Source organism: Suricata suricatta, chromosome 17 (assembly GCF_006229205.1).
Source record: "Suricata suricatta isolate VVHF042 chromosome 17, meerkat_22Aug2017_6uvM2_HiC, whole genome shotgun sequence".
NCBI classification, from domain to species: domain Eukaryota; kingdom Metazoa; phylum Chordata; class Mammalia; order Carnivora; family Herpestidae; genus Suricata; species Suricata suricatta.
The window spans coordinates 17330734-17353451 of NC_043716.1; the positions used below are offsets into that span (position 1 = coordinate 17330734).

The 22718-nt window shown below is 41.6% G+C and overlaps 1 protein-coding gene and 1 long non-coding RNA gene across 4 annotated transcripts in view; one reads left to right on the plus strand and one right to left on the minus strand.

Moving 5' to 3' along the window:
- Nucleotides 1–10428, minus strand: part of NLK (nemo like kinase) — a 159986-nt gene extending 149558 nt beyond the window's left edge. For all 3 annotated transcript variants that reach the window (XR_003904490.1, XM_029927797.1, XM_029927796.1), the window contains exon 1: nt 8957–10428. Coding sequence is in view for 2 of the 3 variants with exons in the window: in XM_029927797.1 (XP_029783657.1) it covers nt 8957–9414 (458 nt within the window). In the remaining variant the exon portion in view is untranslated. The remainder of the gene's footprint in view (nt 1–8956) is intronic.
- Nucleotides 9464–10851, plus strand: LOC115282011. The gene is made up of 3 exons (XR_003904491.1): nt 9464–9565; nt 10073–10171; nt 10476–10851. It is a non-coding gene; the product is annotated as an uncharacterized LOC115282011 (long non-coding RNA).
- Nucleotides 10852–22718: the final 11867 nt, after the last annotated feature.

A 22718-nucleotide genomic window follows, 5' to 3' on the forward strand; every position in this document is an offset into this window, starting at 1 on the left:
GGTCAAGATCTGAGTCTGATACAAGTTAGATGAATGCATTCTTGGTAATTAATGACTGCCTTCCCAGCATCCACTGCTGGAATTCATCATTCCCATTTATAACTGACTCCATCTCCAGGTCCAGGGACCTGATTGCTCCAAAAGTAATCCTAGCTCTACTGACAGCGACTGGTTCAGAAATCAGTATACAACCAATTAAGGCCAAAGAGACTCTAGAATTGTGCTGGTCCATAAGGTAGTCAGTACACTTTGTTTGGGGGGGCAGAAGGAGGGGAGAATGTAAAATAATACCTCATTAATAATTTTTATAGTAATAACAGGTTGAAATGAATATTTGGATACATGGACTTTAATAAAAATATATTATTGAAACTGATTTCACCTGTTCTTCTCACACTTTGCAATGTGGCCACTAGCATATTTGACAGCACACCGGCGGCTTGCATTATATATCTACAGGATGGTGCTGCTGGTTTGTGGAGGGCTGCCTTCCTGTTGTGGAAGAGCTTTAGGAAGGCACGCTCCTGCTCCATCTCTGTGCATCGGATATTGCCCCGGACGACTATAGCCTTAAAGCTGTGACACAGCTCATTTTGTGGGGGTCAATCTGCAAACTAGTAAATTCCCTAGCCAAATTCAGAATTTAAAAGAGATTCCTAAAAACAAAACACTGTTCACCAACTTGCTAACGTAAGCACTGGCCCCCAAATCATTTTACCTGACTGCTCACACATGCACAAAAAGACAACATTTTAATATGAGATTGTATTTAAAATTTTAAAAATCACTCCGAATATTTAGGAAAGCAAGAAAATCTAAAACACTAAAAGGTAAAGTATTACCGAAAAATAGTATCAAATTTACATTCAGGAAGGAATTGATTGCCCATTTGCAAATAGGCAGGCTCTGCATAACGAAATCCTTTCCAATAAGTCAATAAAGGAAAATAAATCTCTTAGACAACCGCACATTTAAAATCTGGTCTCAAATTTGAAAACTCTATGAAAGTTACCACACTGAAATAGGGTTACATTTATATCATCTTTCCTTTTAACAATTCTAGAAGCTATTCAACATCTGCACTCCTGAAGAAAGTTGTCATATGATCACTAGCAGGATGGACTTTCCCACAAAGCCACGATGCTTTGTAAATGTTAGCGCGATTTTATAATAGAAACTTAGGATTTTATAAATGAGGAGACAAAAGACTCAGAAAATTTAAATAACTTTATCAAGGTCATAGGGTTGTTGACAGCAAGGCAGGACCTGAATGTTGTCTCCTAACAAGCTGAGCTGAGTACCCTATTACCAGGTCACTAAAAAAATCCTTCCCGAGGAAACAGCACCCTGAACATGGTAACATCAAGTTCCATGGTTTGTTAAACTAGAAATAAAAACTTGGGATTTGGGAGAATTTTATTAATGATAAGACAAAGTGCTGCTAATATTTAAGACATTCTTTAGAATCAAATATATATATTTCATGTATATATCAGAGAGAAAAAAAATCACACATGCGTTCTCAAATGCCATCAATGATCTACCTGCTAAATTCAATAGCCTTTTCTCCACTCTTATTTTCTTTTACTTTTTTATCCGCACCAAAGATCACTCCCATCTTCCTAACAATCGTCTGCCATGCTTTCGCTGTCAATCACTATAAACACATTTTCCTATCGGACTGCCTTTTAGTTTAGCCTCCCATAATTTCCTCCACCTACAACTCAGAACACACCCCAAGACTCAGGCCTCAGCTATCTCCACTCTTCCATATATATAAATATAAATATAAATATAAATATCTGAACAAGTCTGTCTCTTAAAAACTTTCCACGGCTGCCATTCCCAGTGTTTCAACTTTATTTCATTACCTGCCCCAAAGGAGCCTTTTCAGACATTTTTCCCCCGACTCCCCCATGAAATTTTAATACCATAGACATGCTATATATTTACATATGTATACATGTGCTTTATTCATAAAAAGAGTAAGGTTTTGCCCCTCTCCCTGTCCCAGTGGGATCTCTTCAGCAGAACACCCAATTTTAGGGTCTAGCTCTAGTTTGTCTCCCTCCACCCCGTCACTTCCCACCTCCCCACTACATTTACTATTGCAACAACTCCAGCCCTACTGTCTCCTGCATGTGAGCCCATTCAACTAGAATGCCCTTCTTCGTTAGCTGACTCTAATTCTTAAAAGTCAGGGGAGGTATTACCTCTTGCAGAAAGCATTCAAACCTTCCAGAGAAATCCCTCCTCTATGTTTCCATAATACTCAGGCAATATCTCTCCTGCTCTTTTGATGGCAATGAATTATAATCAGATCCATTACAAGTCTCTCTCCCCCACGAGAGAGAGACTAATCTTCTTTAAATCCCTAACATCCAGCACAGGGCCTGGGAAATAGTCAATAATCAATAAGTGATTACTTAAGAGCAAGTGAAAATACATCTTTATGTTTTTATTTAATGATTTCAAATTCAGTTTCAAATCTCCATCAAGACTCCCTGAAAGCAGGGATATATTATATATTATTTTGCACACTGTTTACTTAACTGTAAGTTCCTTCAGGGCAATATCATGACTTAAACATCTCTATATCCCAGCACAAGCACAGAACAGATAAGAGCAGAAGCTTGACAGAGTTTGCAAAATTTTATAGAATTAAATATTCCCATTATTGCCTACAATAGTTCTGGTCTGTTGTAGGTTGACAAAAAAAAATACACTGACTAGTGAGGTGCAACAATGTCGAAACCTTCTGATAGTAGATATGATTCAATTAGTCAAACTAATTCAAAACACCGATATGAAACTAGGTTTAGATAAAGACTGCCAATCATAATCAATGACAGACATCACTGTACACTCCCTCCACTCACACCTTTCCAATTAACTGTTAAAGTGCAACTCGGTATCGTTTCCTTAGTTTCCTTTTCATAATGCCAGAGTGCTAAAATTTTTTCTAATGTCTTTTGGCTATGTACCTTAGAACTACCAAGCAAGTCTATGATGACTTGTCACATGTTTACTGACAGTATTACAACTGCTGCCTCAGGCACTCTCTGTATTACCCGTAAGCAACAACCGGATCAAACTGACAAGCTATATTAGTTAGGAAATCACTGTTGGTCTGCATTAGGTGACCCGATGAACAAATAATTCAATGGAGTATTATGGATATACAGGGATTCAAAAGTAAAACCCTACCAGGGTGGCTGGGTAGGTCGGGCGTCAGACTCTTGGATTTTCGCTTAGGTCATCATCTCACAATTGGTAGGATGGAGCCCCATCTCAGGCTCTGCCATGACAATGCAGAGCCTGCTTAGGTTTCTCTCTTCCTCTCTCTCTTTCTCTCTCTCTCAAAATAAATAAGTAAACAATTTTTTTAAAGTAAAAGCCAAACACAACTTTATAATGAAAGAGCTTCTACCCAACGACTTCTTTCCATTTGGCTGGATGACAAATGGAAAAGTTTCTTTGGATTTGACAATTTCCATCAAAGAAATCATATCAGCATAATGAAGAAACATACATTATATAAACAATGGACTCTTGAACAGCTAGGATATAAGCAAATCTAATAAAAATCACCAAAAGGAGTCACTCAATTCTACGATACAGAAAGCAGGGAAAACTCTCAGACTCCCAAGTTGTGAAGATAATGAAATGTTCCAGAACTCCATTAGAAGACAGGCTTTCATATCATGGAACATTTCTACAATTGCCCATGCTTTGAGAGTAAAGCTCCAGGAACCCCAGGACTTAGATTCAAACATATATTCAATTAGTACATTTTGCAAATATTCTTCTAGCGAAGGGTAACTTTATCTGCTCCCATTTCCTCTTCAGGACATGCACCAGTGGTACTGAGTGACGGCTTAAAAAGTTGCATGTAATTCTGAGGGACTTTGTCGTTTTGGCTGGTTTGGAAAGGCAATTCTTTCTGAAATGCTTTTTTCTTAATAAAAAATCTTTATCTTCTTGCTGTCTAAGCTAATAATCAATGGCGTAACATAAAACTTCTGCCCAAGAATAAAACGTGTTTCTTTTGTTGTGTTGTGAATAAAAGAAATGAGTTCTTCTGCTGTGTTGTGGTTTTGTTTTATTGTTGGTGTTTGAATATAATTTGGAAAACTCTCGTCAGGAGCCTAAGTACAAAATGATTTCCAACGTTACAAGGCCATGGAGTTTGTATCACCAAGAAGCCAGCTCAGTACCATCAGACTGTGTTGCTTTTATTCCCTAACTCTCTTTGCCTTCTCTACTTTAGGACCATGAACCTGCAGTTTCTAAAAGTAAGTGCGTTTGTAGTTAAAATTAACAATATAGATTTCCACATTTCTAGTTTCACACGGATGCTTTGTTATGTCTAGAAGAACAACCGTTTCCTTTTTAAGGTGCAGGCACTGCTCTTGAAAGCTCTTTTCACAAAGCAGCAACCCCCCCACCCCCAAAGGATCCAGCTGTGGCAGTTAATCTTGGCCGTTAGAAAAACTTCTCAACACTACAGATTCTTAACCTGTACAACACGGGTACCAACAGAATACACTTCAGTATACTACTCTTTCTGATACAGCTAACTCCAGCACGTTCCCCAAACGTATCCCAAAGCATGCCCCATTTTTCTAAACTAAAGTTGGCTGTTTGAGGGGGCAAAAGTACCAGGGAAAACATCAGAAAAAGAAAAAAAAAGATGGCTCTAATTTTCACAAGATGAGCAAGCTAGACGGTATCTGCCATGCATGAGGCTTTACACTGAATAATTTTTCATTAAACCACACATATTTCCCCCACCTCACTAAGATCTTTAGATCTATTCATTAATAGCACACATACAGCCTAAAACATAACAAGAGAGACACTTTATGGTATCTGAAGCCATGTATCCAAAAAGTCTCCATGTTGTGATTTCACCTGATAAATCTGGCCATATATGAAGCCACTTCTGCATACATTAACACAATAGTTGTTTCTACCAACAATAATCACAATAAAAACAGCTACCGTCCACTGAGTGCTTACTGTATGCTAGACAGTGTAATCATGGTTTACAAGGATTACCACCTTTTACTGATCCTCAGAGAGCGGCTATTATTATCCTCATTTTATAATGAGGAATAGAGAGGTTAAACAACTTCTTAACACGACACAGCTAGTAAGGAACTAGTATCACTACAGTGATGATTAAGTTTCAAAAGACTTACATAAAAGCAACCTGCTGAAGGTATTAGAATAATAAAATTCCAAGTTCTCCAACTTTGCTTGGAGTACAAAGGCATCCCAGGATATTTGATCTTTCAATTAATCACATAAGTTAAAAACCGAAACACTAATATTCTACGTAGAAGCATTTCCCAGACTCATTATCAAGGTGGCACTGTGTGCCATTAACTCTGTCAATATCTCTGGTTGTCAATGTCAAAACTGCCTGGGTGTCGCAGTCCTCAAACTTCCCTCAGGTGGTCAACTTCCTCCAACTCTCAAAAACAGGCACTTCGTAAGCCCCTGAGACCGTATGCTGTAATACTTTTTCCCAAGGCTGTCACAATTTTAAGCACTGCATACCCACTTTCCTGTGGCAAATGTGAACTACAGACAAATAGATATTTATATTATCCTCGCCAAATGACTGAGGTTTCTGTGTGTGGGTTGTTTTGTGTTTTGGCTTTGTATTATGAAAACGTCCAAATGGACACTTAGAGCCTTGACATCTGATAAAGAAGTTCAAATTATATATGATGCTTTGATGACCCATGAACAACATTCTGTCGTTGGAATGAATGTATCTCGGGCTACTCCCTGACCATATTACCTTACTGGAACCCTTACATTGAGATAAAACACATCAGACAGTTGTTAATGAAACCTTAATTGAACTGTCAAAGCGCCATCTTTACCAGCAAGCTAATAGCTAATTCACTACTTTTACACAACTGTCCAATACTGATAAGTTATTCCACTAGTTAAATTCAGCTCAGAGATAAATCAAGGCTAAATTGTTCAGTTATAAATGTGACTGGGAAAAGGCTATACCACATCTACAAATATCTTTCTGGGTCTACATACAGGAAAAACAATATTGTTCAAAATCACATGCAATGTTTTCAAACATCAGTTAGTAATTTGGGGTGCACGTCCAGAAAAAGAGATGACAACAGATGCAGTGTCCTTTTGAGTGGTATGCCAGAAGAAAAATACTTGTAAAATGCAGTAAATATATTAGAGGGGAACCTGAATGGCTCAGTCAGTTGATGTCCGACTTCGGCTCAGGTCACGATCTCACAGTTGAGGAGTTCGAGCCTTGAGTCAGGCTCTGTAATGACAGCATGGAGCCTGGAACCTGCTTCATATTCTGTTTCTCCCTCTCTCTCTGCCCCTCCCCACTCTCTCTCAAAACTAAACATTAAAAAAATTTTTTTAATATATCTGAATCTAAGTGAAACTTATGATGCCCAAGTAGTTATATGGAGTTTTAATCACTGGGAACATATTTTTATGTCCCATTTTAATCATTTTAGAAAACAGTTTCAGGTTCATTAGATATTTTCTAAGTTAAAAAGAAAAATTTTGGTCCAGTTAGTTAAAAAATTGAAAACTTCACGAATATCTTTGGCTTGGGTTTCAGAATAGTAGTGCTATTCACTCTGGTCTGGTCTTCAAATCTCTAGTTTTAACAACTTTACTCGGGTTGTACATGCAGCAGTTAAATTCCAAATATAATAAGCAATTCAGACAGCAAGTCATCAGTATGTAAATATAAAAACAGAAAAGCATTTGCATACTAAAACACACACCTGGATCTCTTCCTTTTTTTCATACTCAATTGTACTTCACTTGTAAAGACTGATTAAAAGCACTCAATACAGCTAACCAGAAAAACTTGGTTAAAGAAAAAAGGGTCTGCCAGGGAAATCAAGTCATCAAGCAGCGAAGACTCCACGGCACTGTGCTAAGTGCCACGGAGGAAAAGAAGTACCCGGGTAGACACGGTCCATACCCTCGAGGGGCTTACAAATGGAGTGAGACAAGGCAAACACAAAACAATGGGTGCACAATAGAAGACGGTGTACAGAATGAGGTGCGCTTCAAGTACGGGGAGCGAACTCTGTCGGTGACAGGAAGCATTCAATGACAGAATTGAGAATGGACTCCAATCAAAAACATTCCGTTGTTCAAACACATGTAATTCACAATAGCCTCAACCAGAATGTTTGCAGTGGGAGATGTTTCAGCATTCCCAGTTCCTCACCTTTCTCCCCTAAAACAAATCTTTTCCTTTAGCACTGACTTGAAGTGAAAACTCTACAAGTCACATCACCATCTGAGAGAACTGTAGAAACGTTTTTAGAATATAGTCAAGAATGCTGCAATCCACCTCCCCTTCAGTATCTCTAGTTCTTAATACTGTATGTAGAGCACTTAAATGAAAGAGAATATCCAGGTCTCAGAAAATCCAAGGTCTCAGTAAATCGATGACAAAATGTAAAGCAAGGAACCACCTTGTCCCTATCCACGCCCCCCAGGCCCCATGCCTCTGAAATCCTCAAGGGCTAGGCAAGGAAAGGAAGTTCACAGTGCAATCCCTGGGGACAGGATACGAAAAGAGAAGGCAGGAACAGACAGGTCCCTGAGCAAAGCGACTGAAGAGACACCATTACCGGCTACACTCTCTCCCACCAGGAATTGCAGACACCTTGGAGAAGGGAGCACTGCAACAGCCTCCTTGGAGAGCTAGCTGGGAAAACACTGGACCCTACTAGTTTTAAAAAAACAGATCACTTAGTAGCCTAGATTATAAAATGTGAAACATAAATAAAGACAGCCAGATATAATGCAAACATGATTCTCACCTCAATTATAGCGTGAAAAACAATGACAAAAGGAGACATTTACCAGGCTAGTTCCAAGGAGTTCATTTTCCTGTTAGTGATGGGGGCTTTTCTAGCCATTAACAACTATTTGTGAATGCGCTGAAAACATCAATTCCTCTGTCTGCACCAGAATACTTAATCCCCAAGGGGAAAAAAATCCGTTTGTTCTAGTTTTGACAGCAGCAGGACCTCCAATGATAAATACATTTTACTATAAACTACTAATCTTCCTAAGAGTAAACAGACAAAATGTTGCATCTAAGAAGTGCTGAGCCTTTTTAAAACATCCCAGCACTAGCAAAAGTAGAGCAGTTTCATATGTTTCAAAAGTATACTTTCTACTACGGCAACCAACCAAGGGCTAACAGCAACTTAAGAGGCACTAAATGACACTAAATGACACTAAAACATTACACTGAATGTGGGCCACGGCATAGCTACAGTCTACTGACCTCATTTGTGGTACTCATGTGTGATGCTATATTTAATGCATTCTTATCAAAAAAGCTAAAGCTACATACTTCCCGACGGTAGCTTTCGGGTTTAAAATAAAACCACTCCAGCAGACTTAACTGGTTCAAGTATGAACCCTATCTTCCTTCCGGGGATCAGGATCACAACCCAAAGCACGAAAAGACAAGAAGGGACATCAACGTAGTTATGCAAAGCATAACCCAATGACAAGACTATGCTACGGAATCAAAGTTGGCGTCATCTGCGACACCCGCTGCAACTGGGCGACTTGTTTCAACGAACTCAACCCGAAGAGGTGACCAAGGTCGGTTGGGATGCACGCTTCGCACATGTCACCTACGGATCCTACATCCGGCAGCTCGCTTAGCTTCCAAACTAAGTTTGGTAGACAGCAAACATGTCTGTCACCAATCAAAAGGCGTTCTACTAAGATGTGTCATGACTCAAAAGCATAACCCTAGAGAGCCAACACAGCTGGGCTCCTGACCAGGAGTGCAGGCTTCCTACAGTTGAGTGGCTCCATGTTGGTCTCCATGGAGAAAAACATGGCGGACGACTTGCCCAACCTCCAGGTGAGAAGACACCGCGAGGGGTGATCTTTGGATACTCACCAGACGACACCAAAGGCTCCATATCCAATAGGTCTATCCGGCTCAATATCCAGCTGCTGTTGTGGATGATGCGAGTGTTGATGGTGGTGCGCCTTAACTGTGGCAGCTGCGGCAGCCTGCACCTGAGCGGGGGCTGCTGCAGCTGGTCCAGGAGCCTGCCCCGGGGCCGGTGATGGGAAATATGGCTGTTGTTGCCCAGGGTTTAGCATGGCTGCGGCTGCGGCCGCAGCCGCGGCCGCCGCAGCCGCCGAAGAGGTATGCTGCTGGACGGGGTGCACAGCAGCGGCTGACCCCGGATGAAGATGGTGTTGAGGGTGGTGGTGGTGGTGAAGGTGAGGAGGAGGGAGGTGTGGCAGGTGGTGGTGATGGTGGTGGTGGTGACCTGCTGCTGCTGCAGATGTACCGCCATTGTAAGCCGCCATCATTTTTGCGTTGGCTCTTGCGCCACAAAGAGACATTCAAAAAAAACAAAAATGCCCTTTGATTGGAAAGCAAACGTGGGTCAGGCTGTCATTTGGCCATTTAGAAATGAAGAAACACCACGCGCTCCACCTCGAAAAACATGGAGCGGAAGCTGGCTTTAGGTCTTCATCAGTCAATCCAAACAAGGTCGAGGATCTTGGTGTCTAATTTGGGGGTGCGCGTGTGGGGAAGGGTGTGGGCTGCCCGAAAAAAGAAAAGGAAAGGAAAAAGAAAAAGAAAAGGAAAAGGAAAAAGGGACCCCTTCCCCCCAGGTTTCCTGCCACAAGTGGGTACTAAAACTCCATCCTTAATTGGGGGGAGGTTCCAACTTTGAATGTGGGAATAAAGGCCAAACCTCCCGACCCCCTGAACTCCACGCACGAAAAGGATCAGGAAACACGCCCTTGGAATCTTGTAAGAGGGTTGACTCATCTACCCCTTCCATTCCCACATCCTTTTCTAAACACCTACCACCTCCTCAAAAAATACAATTAAAAAACAAAACAAAACTCCCAACCACCCCAAATTCAAAAGACGGGGGGAAATTTCCAGGGAAACCAGCTTCCCCCCCCCCTCGAACTCTCAGGCCTTCCTACATCTCCCCCTACTCCTAGTCAGGCTGACCTGATTGGAGGGGGGTACTAAACTTTCCAGAAGAGAAAAGAGCCAGAGAAGGAGGCAGGAGGAAGAGGGTGAGCAGAGCAGGCGACAGGGCAGTACGGAGAGGAGAATGAGACCCGGGGCAAAGTGAAGGTAAGGAGGTGCAGGGCGGAATGAAAGAGAGGTGGGCAGCACTCGGACGCCCAGACAGAGGGAACCGCCCCGAGAGGAGGTTAGGGTCCCGGGGCCAAAGAATAGGAGCCCCGGGAGGCGGGCGGGGTGCAGTCGGAAGCGGGCTGACTCCTGCCCCCGCCGCCGGCTGCTTCTGCTGAGGAGGGTTGGGGGGGAGAGCGGGTGGGTCCCCCCGCGCGACGGCCCCCGCAGGGCTCAAGGCTGCTCCGTCTCCCCCCCCTCCCCCCCACCCGGCTTCCCGTCCCCGCGGCCGCTTTCTCCTCAGTCGCTGCCGGCCGCTTTCTGCTCAGCCGCCGCCTCCTCCGCCGCCGGTGCCGCCGCGGCCGGACTCACCTCCCCTAGCAAAGCCGGATAGAGCGGAGCCAGCGGCGGACACGCGCAACCAGCCACCGAGGCCCCGCCCCCGCCTCACACTGACCGGCTGCCCTGGCCAATCCACGCCCACTTGTCTGCGTCTGCCTCCAATCCTGGGCCCGGAGCTTCAGACAGGCGCACTGTTCGGCCAGTGGCAACAAGGTGTGGGTCTCCTGGGGAAATCCCGCCCCCGATCCGGGATGGGCAGATAGAAAGACCAATCAAAATGCAGAGTCTGGCCTGACCGACAAGACTAAAAGCGAATTAAAAACCAAAGATCTCCGTGACATTTTCTTTCGCCTCTCTCCTCTTTTCTTTTTCTTCTTTTATTTTTTTTTGGCAGGAGCAGGAAGCTGCGTGCTAATCCCGCCCGCAAAAGCTGGAAGAGAGGGTGGAATAAAAGAACCAATCATGAGCCGGGGACCAAAAACAGAGCAACCAATCTTTGGCTTGAAGATGAAGTGGGATGGGACTGGGGTCAAATAGACACTTGATGTGACAAATGGAAAAAAGGATTGATCTCGGTCCCACCCTTCAAATCTCCTATAGGTCAGGATTGCGGAGAATTCACTGTCGTATCAGCAACGACCTTTTCGGGGGCGGGGCTAAGTAAAGGGGTGTGGTCTACAGAAAGGGGGCGGGACTGAGACGAAGAAGGCGGAGTCCCAATCATCGCTGGTCCATTGATGAAATCTCCTATCCCCCTCCCTTTTTTTTTAAATTTTTTAAAAACACTCATTCATTTTTGAGGGAGAGATAGAGTGCGAGTGGGGGAGGGGCAGAGAGAGAGAGGGAGACACAGAATCCGAAGCAGGCTGCAGGCTCTGAGCTGTCAGCACAGAGCCCGACGCGGGGCTTGAACCCACGAGCGGTGAGACCATGACCTGAGCCAAAGTCAGACGCTTAAACCCACTGAGCCACCCAGGCGCTCCTCATATCCATTTTTAAGTCATCAAGTGTAGAGAAGAAATAGGAGCAAAAAGGGATGTCGAACTAACAAAACTCAAGGTCCAAGGTTACTCAACAAGACAGTAACAGAAAAAACTCGGTAGACTGATAGTTCATAGCCTATGGCTGACTGGTCCTCCATGGCTAATCCTGATCTTGGCAAAAGAGGGGTGCTGTCTCCAACGTTCACAACTCCACTCTCACCTTAAATTAAATACAAATTAAACACAAGATACAAATTAAAGCAACAAGAATAAAAAACTTAACCACATAGATGGTAATTTTCTGTATTTTCTAAGTTTTAGTCATTGAAATCTTACTAAAATAACCTCTTTTTCTTTACTATCACATATCCTCACTTATTTGAATTTATTTTTCTTTTAAAATATGAACTAATAAGCTTACAAAACCTTACCCTTATGAAAATTGCTCTCAGAACCCTGGAGATCATCTTTGCCTGCTCACTCCTTCCCTTCCAATCAATCATCAAGTCTTTAACACTTTTACTTTTTTAATGTTTATTTATTTTAAGAGAGAAAGAAGCTGGGGAAGGGCAGAGAGAAAGAGAGAGAATCCCAAGCAGGCTCCACACAGTCAATCCCGCCAACCATGAGATCATGGCCTGAGCTGAAATCAAGAGTCAGAGGCTTAATGGACTGAGCACCCCAAAGGGTTTAAACACTTTTAAACACTTCTTAACACCCCCCTTTCTCCAATTACCACAATATTACCCTAATTTATGCCACTAGCATCTTTAATGCATCTCCCTGCCTGCAGGCTAGCACACCTCTATTTCATCCTCCACTGAGGGTATAGCAATCTTTTAAAAACACAAATCTGACCATGCCCCTACCTTTGAAAAAAAAGTCTTGGTCTTGATCTTGTTATCACTTTACTCAATGACCTTACTCAACCATCTCTGCCCTCTATACTTCTGACATTCTGAACTTTCAGTTCCACAAATGGTTTGTTGCTTCCAAACCTTCATGAATATCTTTAGCTCCAAACATTCCCCACCCACCCTTCTCTCTTCTAATCTATCATTCAGATGCATTTTACCTTTTTTGTTTTCCTGGAAAGTTTTCCCTGAATCTGTTGTAGAGTATGTATCTCTTTTATGTATCTTCATTATACTGCCTCTCTCACAGCACTGAGAATTCTATATTTGAATTGTTTACTAAGTTTGACCATGACGAAAGCATATCTGTCCCACTCAGCGTTGCATGCCCAGTTCCCGGGGCAGGGTCTAAAAGGTGAAGACACTTAGTGAGGAGTTGCATGAGTTTACTGACTGCAGGAGTAGTGGATACAAATTTAAGCTCTGCCATTTACTAGCTCTGTGACTAGCTCTTAAGCAGCTTAAGTAAACTTTTTGAGGCTCAGTTGCCTCAACTGAATATGAAGATAATAGGTGATCTATTTAAAAGCTCTTGGCAAACAGTAAAAGTTCAATAATGTTAATTCTCTTTCCCTATCCCCACCCTCTCATAATATTTGGGATGCCTTTCCAATTTCTCAGTGCATCTCAGTCTCCTCCAAAGTGTAGTTTCCTAGAAGCTTCTTAGAAATATAAAATCTCAAGTTCTACCTCAGATCTACTGAACCAAAATCTCATGGGCAAGAATCCGTTTAATAAGCCTTCCAGGTGATTCTTATTCACACTGAAGTTTGAGAAACATTGGTCTAGAAGAAAAGGGTTGAGTCTTTTTAGGCCTTGTTTACTTTTCAGCACCAGAAATCACTCAATACATGTGGAGTAAAGAAATACACCCAATCCACCAGCAAATGATTGCATACTAAGAACTATTTATTCCTGCCACAAACATTTATTGGGCACCAACTATATCTAGGCACGATGCTAGCTTCAACAATGGGGGAGACAAAATACATGACCTAACAAGGTCTCTGCCATGCAGGAGCTCTAAGTCTGGTGCCGGAATTCCTGCACAAGGTGTGTGCACACTCCCTGTGGTCCACAAAGTGAGCTGTTAGACTTCTGGAGGAAATTAGTACAACTTCTGTTTCTGCTCCATTTTTATTTCATCTTTTAAAATGTCTATTTTGTCAGTGCCTTATAATGTACATAATATATAGGGTAGTATACATGTATATACTTTATAAATAAACAAAAATATGTAAATTGAGGATTTGTGCTAAAAAATTTTTATCAAAAATATTGAGAAATCACTGGCTTGTAACCATTTAATGTTCCTGGTTTAGATCAACTCTTCAGTAGGAATATGAGAGCCACACATGAAATTTTAAATATTCTAAAAGTCATATTAAAAAGCTAAGAGAAATAAGGAGAATTATTTTTAATATATTTTGTTTAACCCAATACATCCAAAATATTGTTGTGTTAAACATGTAATCAATATAAAAAGAAGTTTGCATATATATGTATATATATTCTGATACTAAGTCTTTGAAATCTGGTGTATATTTTGTATTTACAACATATCTCAATTGAATTGAAAATGCAATTTCCTCAGTCAACACTAGTTACATTTCAAGGGCTCAATAGCTTCATGTGGCTAGCGACCACCATATTAGACAGCACAGACCTAGATCATGGGTTTGACTCCCTACTCTGCCCCTTACTTGTTGTGTGATCTTGGGCAAATTCCTTATCCTAATTTAGTCTGAATTTCCTTGTTCATAAAATAGAGAAGATCTTTGATTTTTCCAGTTATGAGGATCAAATTGACAACTATGGAAAGCATGTAGCCTGGGGCCTGCCTAGCTCCTCATCAGTGACACTAAGAGAGGTGGTTATTATTAGTATTACAATCCAAGGCAACGCGTCCTAAGTGTCAGATGAGAAATACACTTTGGGGACTGCTCAGTTCATGTCCCCAGCATTCCATCCACGTGGCTCTGGCCTGACAGACACTCAATTCCCCTTAAACACATCACCAGACAGTATAATATCCGGCCCTTTCCATTCTGTTCCATTTTCAGGAGCTGAGCATGATGAACGAGAAGTCGGAAGTGAGTCAGCAGGATAGCACTTGGAGCCTAAAAAAGCAAGCAGGACATCAGAATGCATAAGCAGGAATAGAATGTGCAGGAAGTGGGAGGTGATCTTCCCTTTCTTCCAAGAACTGGCTCCCCCCATGAGTTGTCTGTGGAGACTTTGTAGAACTTAGGCCAGGGCAAGAGGTTGGGGGTGGGGGTTGTTGTTAGAGGACCACAGTGGGAGCAACTCATGTTCAGCAGACCTGGGTGCTCAACACATGTTATAGCATGTGTTAAATCATCACTAAGTTCCATTCTGCAAATGAGTAAATAGAGTCGGAAAGCCAAGGTAACTTACCTAACCTCACAAAACTAGGGAGCAGCCAGCTCCATAGGGCACATGGTCTTTCCACCGCCCCATACAGCTGGAGGGAATGGCCAAGGAAGTGGCACTATAAAGTACAGGGAAGAAGAGGCAGAAATGCTTCCTTCCGCTTTCAGGTCTGGTAGCCCAAGGTCTCCATCACTGAGTCCATGAGACCTTTTCAACATTGGTTATCCAAACTCCTAGTGGTAGGCAGGAAGGACCACCCCTGGTCTTTCAGCACCCATACCCACCTGAATGACCCCGTCTCCCAGCTCTGACTCATTCCCACAGGCCCGGAATATCCTTCTACTTCTTCTCCTACCCAAGTTCTACTCATTTAAGGTTCTTCTCTTGGAACCTCAGATCTTTTTTGAAGCTTTTTTCTTAAACTAGGCCCTCAGCATGTCTCCCTTCCCTGAAGAACTTAGACATGTAATGTCTGCAACATTGACTTGAAACATGTGATGCTGTGGAAAAGTTTTCAACCATGTGACTTTGAGCACTTAACATTTCTGAGCTTCAGTTTCTTCATCTGTGAAATGGGGATAGTAGTAACTACTTTGAAGTGTAAAGTCATATCTATGTTGAAGGGATATGAAAGGATTAAATACATTCAGATGTTAATATACAAAATTCCTAGCACAGTACCCAACACAGAGTAGCTCAATACAGATAGTTCCCTTCAGGCTTCTATGTAGTTTTTACTGATCATTCCCCCCCCCCCCCCCCCCCCCCCCCCCCCCCCCCCCCCCCCCCCCCCCCCCCCGCCCAGTGTCTCCATTTCAAGTGCTCTTCAGTTTGGGGAGTTGAGGTTGAGGGATGTTATGTGATACTTAAATCTTAATAAATTATAAATTGTTTCTCCCATTTCCCCTCATCTATTTTCCTGTTGCCCTTTATCAGCCTTGTGACAGGGCACAAAGCTGTCAGTGCTAAAGTAAAGCCAGAGGCTTGATAAAAGAGAGTGTGAGGAGGGCTGTAAACCTTTGAGCATTTGGTAGTACTGTGGGACAAAGCGCATGTCCACAGAAAACTACAGGGAGGCATAACAAGGGAAGGCAGACAGGACAGTCTGGGGCACAATACATCAGGGGTCAATAGAAACGAAGATAGATATGGGGGAGAGTAACAAGCTGGGAACAGGGGAAGACCAGTCAAATTCAAGTTCATATGTTGTCCAGGCCTTCCTCTGAAGTCTTGGGACTTCTTTCCCTACCGTTGGGCCGCTGCTCAACTCAACAACACAGTCTTAGGCCCATGAGAGTTGCCTCTGCATGTATCTGAGGACTTTGGTTTCATCTAACCCTTCTCCGTCTTTTAGCCCCTGAGTGGGATATTGGTCCCATCCCCAAACCCCAGGACCAAACCTTAACCCACATTTCTGGCCAGGAGCACCAGACAATGCCCAATACTTTTCCACCTCCCAAATGAGTCAGTGATGAATATTTTATCTTAAAATTCATTTTTAAATAATGTTTAAAAACGTATAATAAAATTGTTATGTTTAACATTTATATGTGCCCTTTATTCCTTTGACTTCTTAAGTCAACATATAAAAGTATAACTCACATGCATTGCACATATGATAAAATAAGGCATGTTTCATAATGTCATACAGGATGTGTACTATGGATCCCTTTTCAGCTTGGACTCCAATTATAACAAGATACTTTTTACTAAAATGTCAATAATGAGCTTCACACGAAACTTCCACCTATCCACCCCTGACACATCAAGTTACAGAGCTCAGCCTCCAGAACATAATAAAGGTTGCCCTCTCTGAAAGTCCCCAAAGACGCTGATTCCAGGCTAGAAAGAGCAGAGTCTTAAATAGCCATTCCTGGAATTAGCAGGTAAAACCAAGTTCTCTAAGACTACAAGGACCACGGTGTAGATAAAGACTAAGACTGATTCCCAGACTTTGCTGCACACTGGGATTGCCTGGGAATCTTTAAAATCTACTGATGCCTGGCTTTAGTGATATGCTGGTGAATGTTTCACAATTGGCACTTGAGAAAAAAAGCCCTGATCTGTAGCCCATTTCTGTGGGCTACTTCCACCATGGTTGAATTTGAGCTCCCAGTATGACTTTGCTGAAGGTACAGTTGGGCAGAGGGTCTCTTAAGAGACCACAGGGTCTCTTAAGCCAGGTGGCAGCTGACCACTGCCTGGCACCCACCACATTTAACAGGTATAGGGTGTGTTCTGCGCATCAGGATTTCAAATCTTCCCAGGAGATTCTAATGTGCAGCAAAACTTGGAACTTCTGGGCTAAGGGGCCTCATAAGGAAAGGCCGGAAGCAAGAAACAGGCTACTTGGCTGTCGTGGCAAATACAACCCGCCGCTAGATTGTTAACACTTGCCTCAATAAGTACACTCTCTCCTGCTAGACCAGCCTCCAAGAAAAACTAGATCATCAGTAGAAGGTCACTTGGTGAGACTGGTCTCAGAGCATGGGGTAGGTGGAAGTAGGGGCATGGAGAGCAGGCTGTTAGGAGACAGAAGAGCCAGGGACATTGGGCCAATGTAAGTGTCTGACTGGAAATTCCTGGTGGTCCTATAAACACTGATAAAGTCCTCTTCCTCCAGGGATGTCATGATCCTTCTGTTAGAGCCTTTATTACAGGGCGCCTTGAATGGCTCAGTCGGTTAAGCGTCCAACTACAGCTCAGGTCATGATCTCACAGTTCGTGAGTTTGAGCCCCACGTCGGGCTCTGTGCTGACAGCTCAGAGCTTGAAGCCTGCTTCAGATTGTCTCCCTCTCTCTCTGCCCCTCCCCCACTTGCACTCTGTCTCTATCTCACTCAAAAAATAAATAAACATTAAAATTTTTTTAAACCATCTTTATTCTGACCAGGTAGCAAGCACTTGATTTGCTTAAATCTTAATTGTTATACCTTCATCTGTGCTTATTGAAGTGTACCTAAACCTCTATGTCTCCTATATAGGCAGCTGGCTGAGCCCTACGTCTGCGTTCCCGGAGTCCCTTCTGCTTATTTCTACATGGTACTTGTCACACAGCATTACAGATGTTTACTTGGGTAAAGCTCTGGGAGCTCCCTGAGGGAGGAGACTGTTCCTATTTATCTCCACATACCCGTGCCCATTGTTGCTTCTTCAGCTGAAGTAAACGGAACCTGTCCATCACACTATAAAGCATTTAAAACTTACTTTTAAAAACACAACAAAGGGCCCCTGGGTGGCTCAGCCAGTTAAGCATCCAACTCTTGATCTCATCTCAGGTCGTGATCTCGCAGTCGAGGGATCGAGCCCCGCATTCTCTCTCCTTCTCTCTCAAAATAAATAAACTTAAAAAATAAAAATAGAAACACAGAAAATTCACAGGCAGATTTTTTTCCCAAAAATTTCAAAGTTTGCTATTTAAGCAAAAATCTCCCTTGACCCTCTCATCCAGTCCTTTCTTCTCAGAGGTAACCACTATTATCAGTCAAGCATGCATCCAAACTAGACTATTTTATATGTATACATACCCATGCACATACGCATTTAGAAACACATGGGGGGGTTTGGGGTATGTTTTCAAAATACTTGCTATTATACTACACTTACAGTTTTTATAACATGCTTTTTCACTTAACAATATGTTTTTGGTGATCTTTCCACAATAATCTGTTTATCGCTTTTTGTTCTTTCAAAATGGTGAATTCAAAAGGAGACCCTAAGACAAGAATTCAAGTTCAAGTACTTCAAGTGAGAAAGGATTTCAGAGAATACCAATAGGTAAGTGAGGAAGTGAGACAAAGAAGAGAAGGAAACCAGTAAAGACTGTCTCATTACACAAGTCACCACTGTAGGTAACCAGAGTTCAAGTGTACTGGGGAACTCCAGGAGCCAATATAACATGAATGTAAAAACCCTCTTCCTAAAGAGAGCTGGAGTATTAATCCATTAATTCCCCATCTATCATTGGCTGAGGGCTACTTCAGAGAAGCATTAACTTCCTAGTACTTACAGCTTGCCTTGTGCCTTGGCAGAGAGAGTTCTGGTGGCCAAGGAAAGTCCTTCATCAGTGTATGCAGTGCTAGTCGTTAGAAGTCTGCCTGCCTACAGAGGTGTGGCAAGTTCCAGGTTGTGCAGGTGGAGTGCTGACGGGGTCTGTCTTACTTATTAAAATAACTTCCCATTTAAGTTGCTTATATTTTTTAGCTTTTACAAACAAGGCTTCAACAAATGTTTGGCATTTTATTGAGTCCATAGGTCAATCTGAGAAGAACCAACATTAACAATATTGAGTCTTCTAACTTATGAATACAGTACATCTCTCCATTTATTTAGGTTTTCTTTAATTTCCCCAGGCAATGTTCTATACTTTTCAATGTATAGATCTTGAACATATTATGTTAAATTTATCTGGAAGTATTCCAAGATTTAAAAAAATTGTTTTTGAGAGAGAGAGAGTATGTGAGAATACACAAGTTGAGGAGGAGCAGAGAGAATCCCAAGCAGGCCCCATGCTATCAGTGCAGAGCCCAAAGCACATAGGACTTGAACCCACAAAATGTGAGATCATGACCTGAGCTGAAATCAAGAGTTGGATGCTCAACCTATTGAGCCACCCAGGTGGCTCTCAAGACTCTTTATGTTATTGTAAATAACATTGGTTTTTAAATTTCATTGTTCACTAGTTCATTGCTGGTATATAGAAATGCAATAGATTTTTTATAGTGACATTGTATTCTGTGGCCTTGCTAAATTCAATTATTAGTTCTAGTAGTTGTTTTTCTAGATTCTTGAGGATTCTCTAATCTTATTAATCTATAAAAAACAGTATTTTCTCTTCTTTTCCAATATTTAAGACTTTTATTTCTTTTTCTTGCCTTACTGCACTGGCTAGGACCTCCAATGAACTGCTGAATAGAAGTGATGAGAGCAAACTTCCTTGCCTTGTTTCCAATCTTGGGAAACTGTTCTACCATTCAGTCTTTCAGCATTAAGTGTGATGTTATTGGTGGTTTTTTCATAGATATTTCTGGTCAAGTTTAAGATGTTCCCCTTTAGTTTTAACCAGCAAGTATTTTAGTTCAAAGTATTTTTGTTTACATTTCACTATGCTAAAAGGTTTTGGGACTCTAGGTCTTGGCTCTGTGTTTTCTAACAGTATAATACAGAGAGCATAGTTTTGGAGTCAGCTAGGCTTAACTTCTGCCACTTTCCAACTATGTGACCTTATTCAAATTCTTTATCTTCCACCTCAATTTCCTCACTTGTAAAATAAGGATAGCTAGTTAAAATTTCAAGTTTATTGTGAATGATATTTGATTGCTTACATGTATTTAATACATAGTAGATACTCAAAAAATATTATTACCATCTTTCCATCCCTTGCCTTCTATTTGTAATATGCTTTTGACTTTATAATGACATAATGACATTTGCCCAAATTTCACAATAGGGGTTTTTTAATGGGTATTGGTCACATAAGAAGGTCAAGATCTCATTAGTGGATGACAACTCTGTGGGTCACATGTGACATTGAATCAGGTATTTCCCTCTGCTGACTGCAGATTCCATAATTATTCCCAGACTAAGGCTTTCTGGGATTAACATGTTGTCCCAACCACTACAAAAACAAATGTACTGTTCCAAATGATACCTAATTATATCACGTTCAATTCTTTTAATAGTATATCCAGAAAGAATGATTCACAAGTCTTGGCTCCAGTCCAGATGTACAGAGAAACTTTATTATTAGTTCATACACATGTCTTCTTAGGTCTGGAGTTCTCCAGGTCTGAACACAGAAGGAGTTAAGAATACTAGGGCAAAAAGTGTAAAAATGATGTTATGACTCCCAAAGGGTGATTCCAAAGGTCAGCCTCAGAGCCAGAGCCTGATAAAGTATCTCACATAGACTTCTACAGAACGAGAATTATAAGGATGATTTGTGAGTTCTTCATAAAGCTAAATGTATTGTCCCTTATTCTGAGATTCTATCTCTCCTACTGGTTTGGTGTGAAAATGTCTTTATATTGTTATTTTATAATGATGGTTATTTGTCATCCTTAGTTGGTAAAATAAGTTCACAAACTTATCTTAATCCACTGCACAGTACCAGCAAAAGAAATGTTCCTGGCCTGAGAATTAGCAGAGAATATTGTTTCCAGGAGAACCTTAGTATGCCTAGGTTTGTGCTATGATAACAGATTGTCTATTGTCATTATTACTGCGGGCAACTATGGACCTGCTAGGAGTCACTTCAGAGTTCTAGCCTCCATCCTTCAACTAGAGGGTGTCAGCCCCAGTGACAGAAATGCAAGGGACTGGATGCAGAGGGCCTGTAATGTTCTAATGGATTGAGGTCAGCTTCGCCTGACCCAAAAAAAGTATAATTATCAATATGGTAGCTCTAAACAGAGGGATATACAGTTCAAGGTGAAACAAATATAAAAATGGATAAACAGCAAGAGAAAGCACCCACATCAACATGTTAAATATTGGGAGGGAATCCAGGCTTGGTGGGAAGCCTGGTGCAGGGTTTTAGAGACCGAACCAGGAGTGAGAGGAAGCTCAGCCAACTTGGCTGAAGCTTAACCTTATAAGCCTCCGTTTCCATAGCTGCTAAGTGGAAATGATCACCCTGCCTTGTCCTCTGGAGTGTTTGCCTGTGGATTGAATGATAATGGATAGGAGAGTGCTTTGCAAACTACAGCGTCCCAGACAAATTTAAGAAATCACTCTCTTTTACTTTGTTGACAACGGAGAAGGCAATATTTCTAGACATATGACATAGCTCCAGGCAATCTCTTTACTGAGAAGAGATGATGGAAATGTACATGGCCTGTAGGCTAAATACTGTCAGAACATGTTATCACCAAATAAATCTGGATAATTGTATTTTTAACACCAAGTTCCCAAACCTAGTAACTAGGCAGAGAGCTCAGCTTTGACGAGATGCGACATGCAAAGTGGGGTCCAAGGGTCGCAAAAGAACAGCCAGGGTCTGCGTCAGCAGCCCATACTTACGTATTCTAGGTAAACTTCTCAGACCATATTTGGACTGCAAGGGTATGCTAGAGTGAATTCAGAAGATGGTTCACCTGAAGGCCTCTCCTAGCGTAAGCAGATTTTTCAAGCAACAGCAAGTTATTTTAATTTCTCTATAGTCCATACGGTTAGAATACATTCACATCATGGTCTTCTTTTTAATAATAACAGTTATTTATTCAGGCTACCTATGTAGGGGGACTATTTTATGTGTTTTAATATATTATTTTGTTTAATCCTCCCAATAGCCCTATGATGTTGGTGCTATCATTATCTCCATTTTTAAGACAAGGAAACTCAAGCACAGAGAACTAAGTACCTTACTCAAAGACATACTTTTTATAAGTGTCAGAGACTGGATCTGAACAAGGCTATCTCACCCAGGTTTAATCTACACTGTTCCTCTATTTTTATTAAACTCATGTTCTATTCCAGGCACTGGACCAGTAAGCTACAGGGATTAATAAAATGAAATCTCTGCTCTCAAAAAGTTGTCAATCTAGTGGGGAAGAGGGAGGCACAGATAATTATAATACAATGTAGTAAGTACTACAATAGATATGTTTATCCCTTTCATCCCAATTTATTTTCTTCCAAAGCGTCCTGCATATTTACTTGCTTATTTATTATCTATCTCCCTCTACTAAAACTATAAACTCCATGAAGACAAGTTTTTTTTTTTGTTCACTGCTATATCCCAGCATCTAGAGGAATGCCTGCTAAGTAAATATATTTAGAAGCTGCCTTCAAGGCACAGGAGCAGAAATGAAATAAAACAGAGATGTCACAAAGTATCACATAATTCTTCCTTGTGATCAGGATTGACAAGATCTTGGTGGCGTGAACTGTGCTGAAAAGCTTCAGGGAGAAGAAA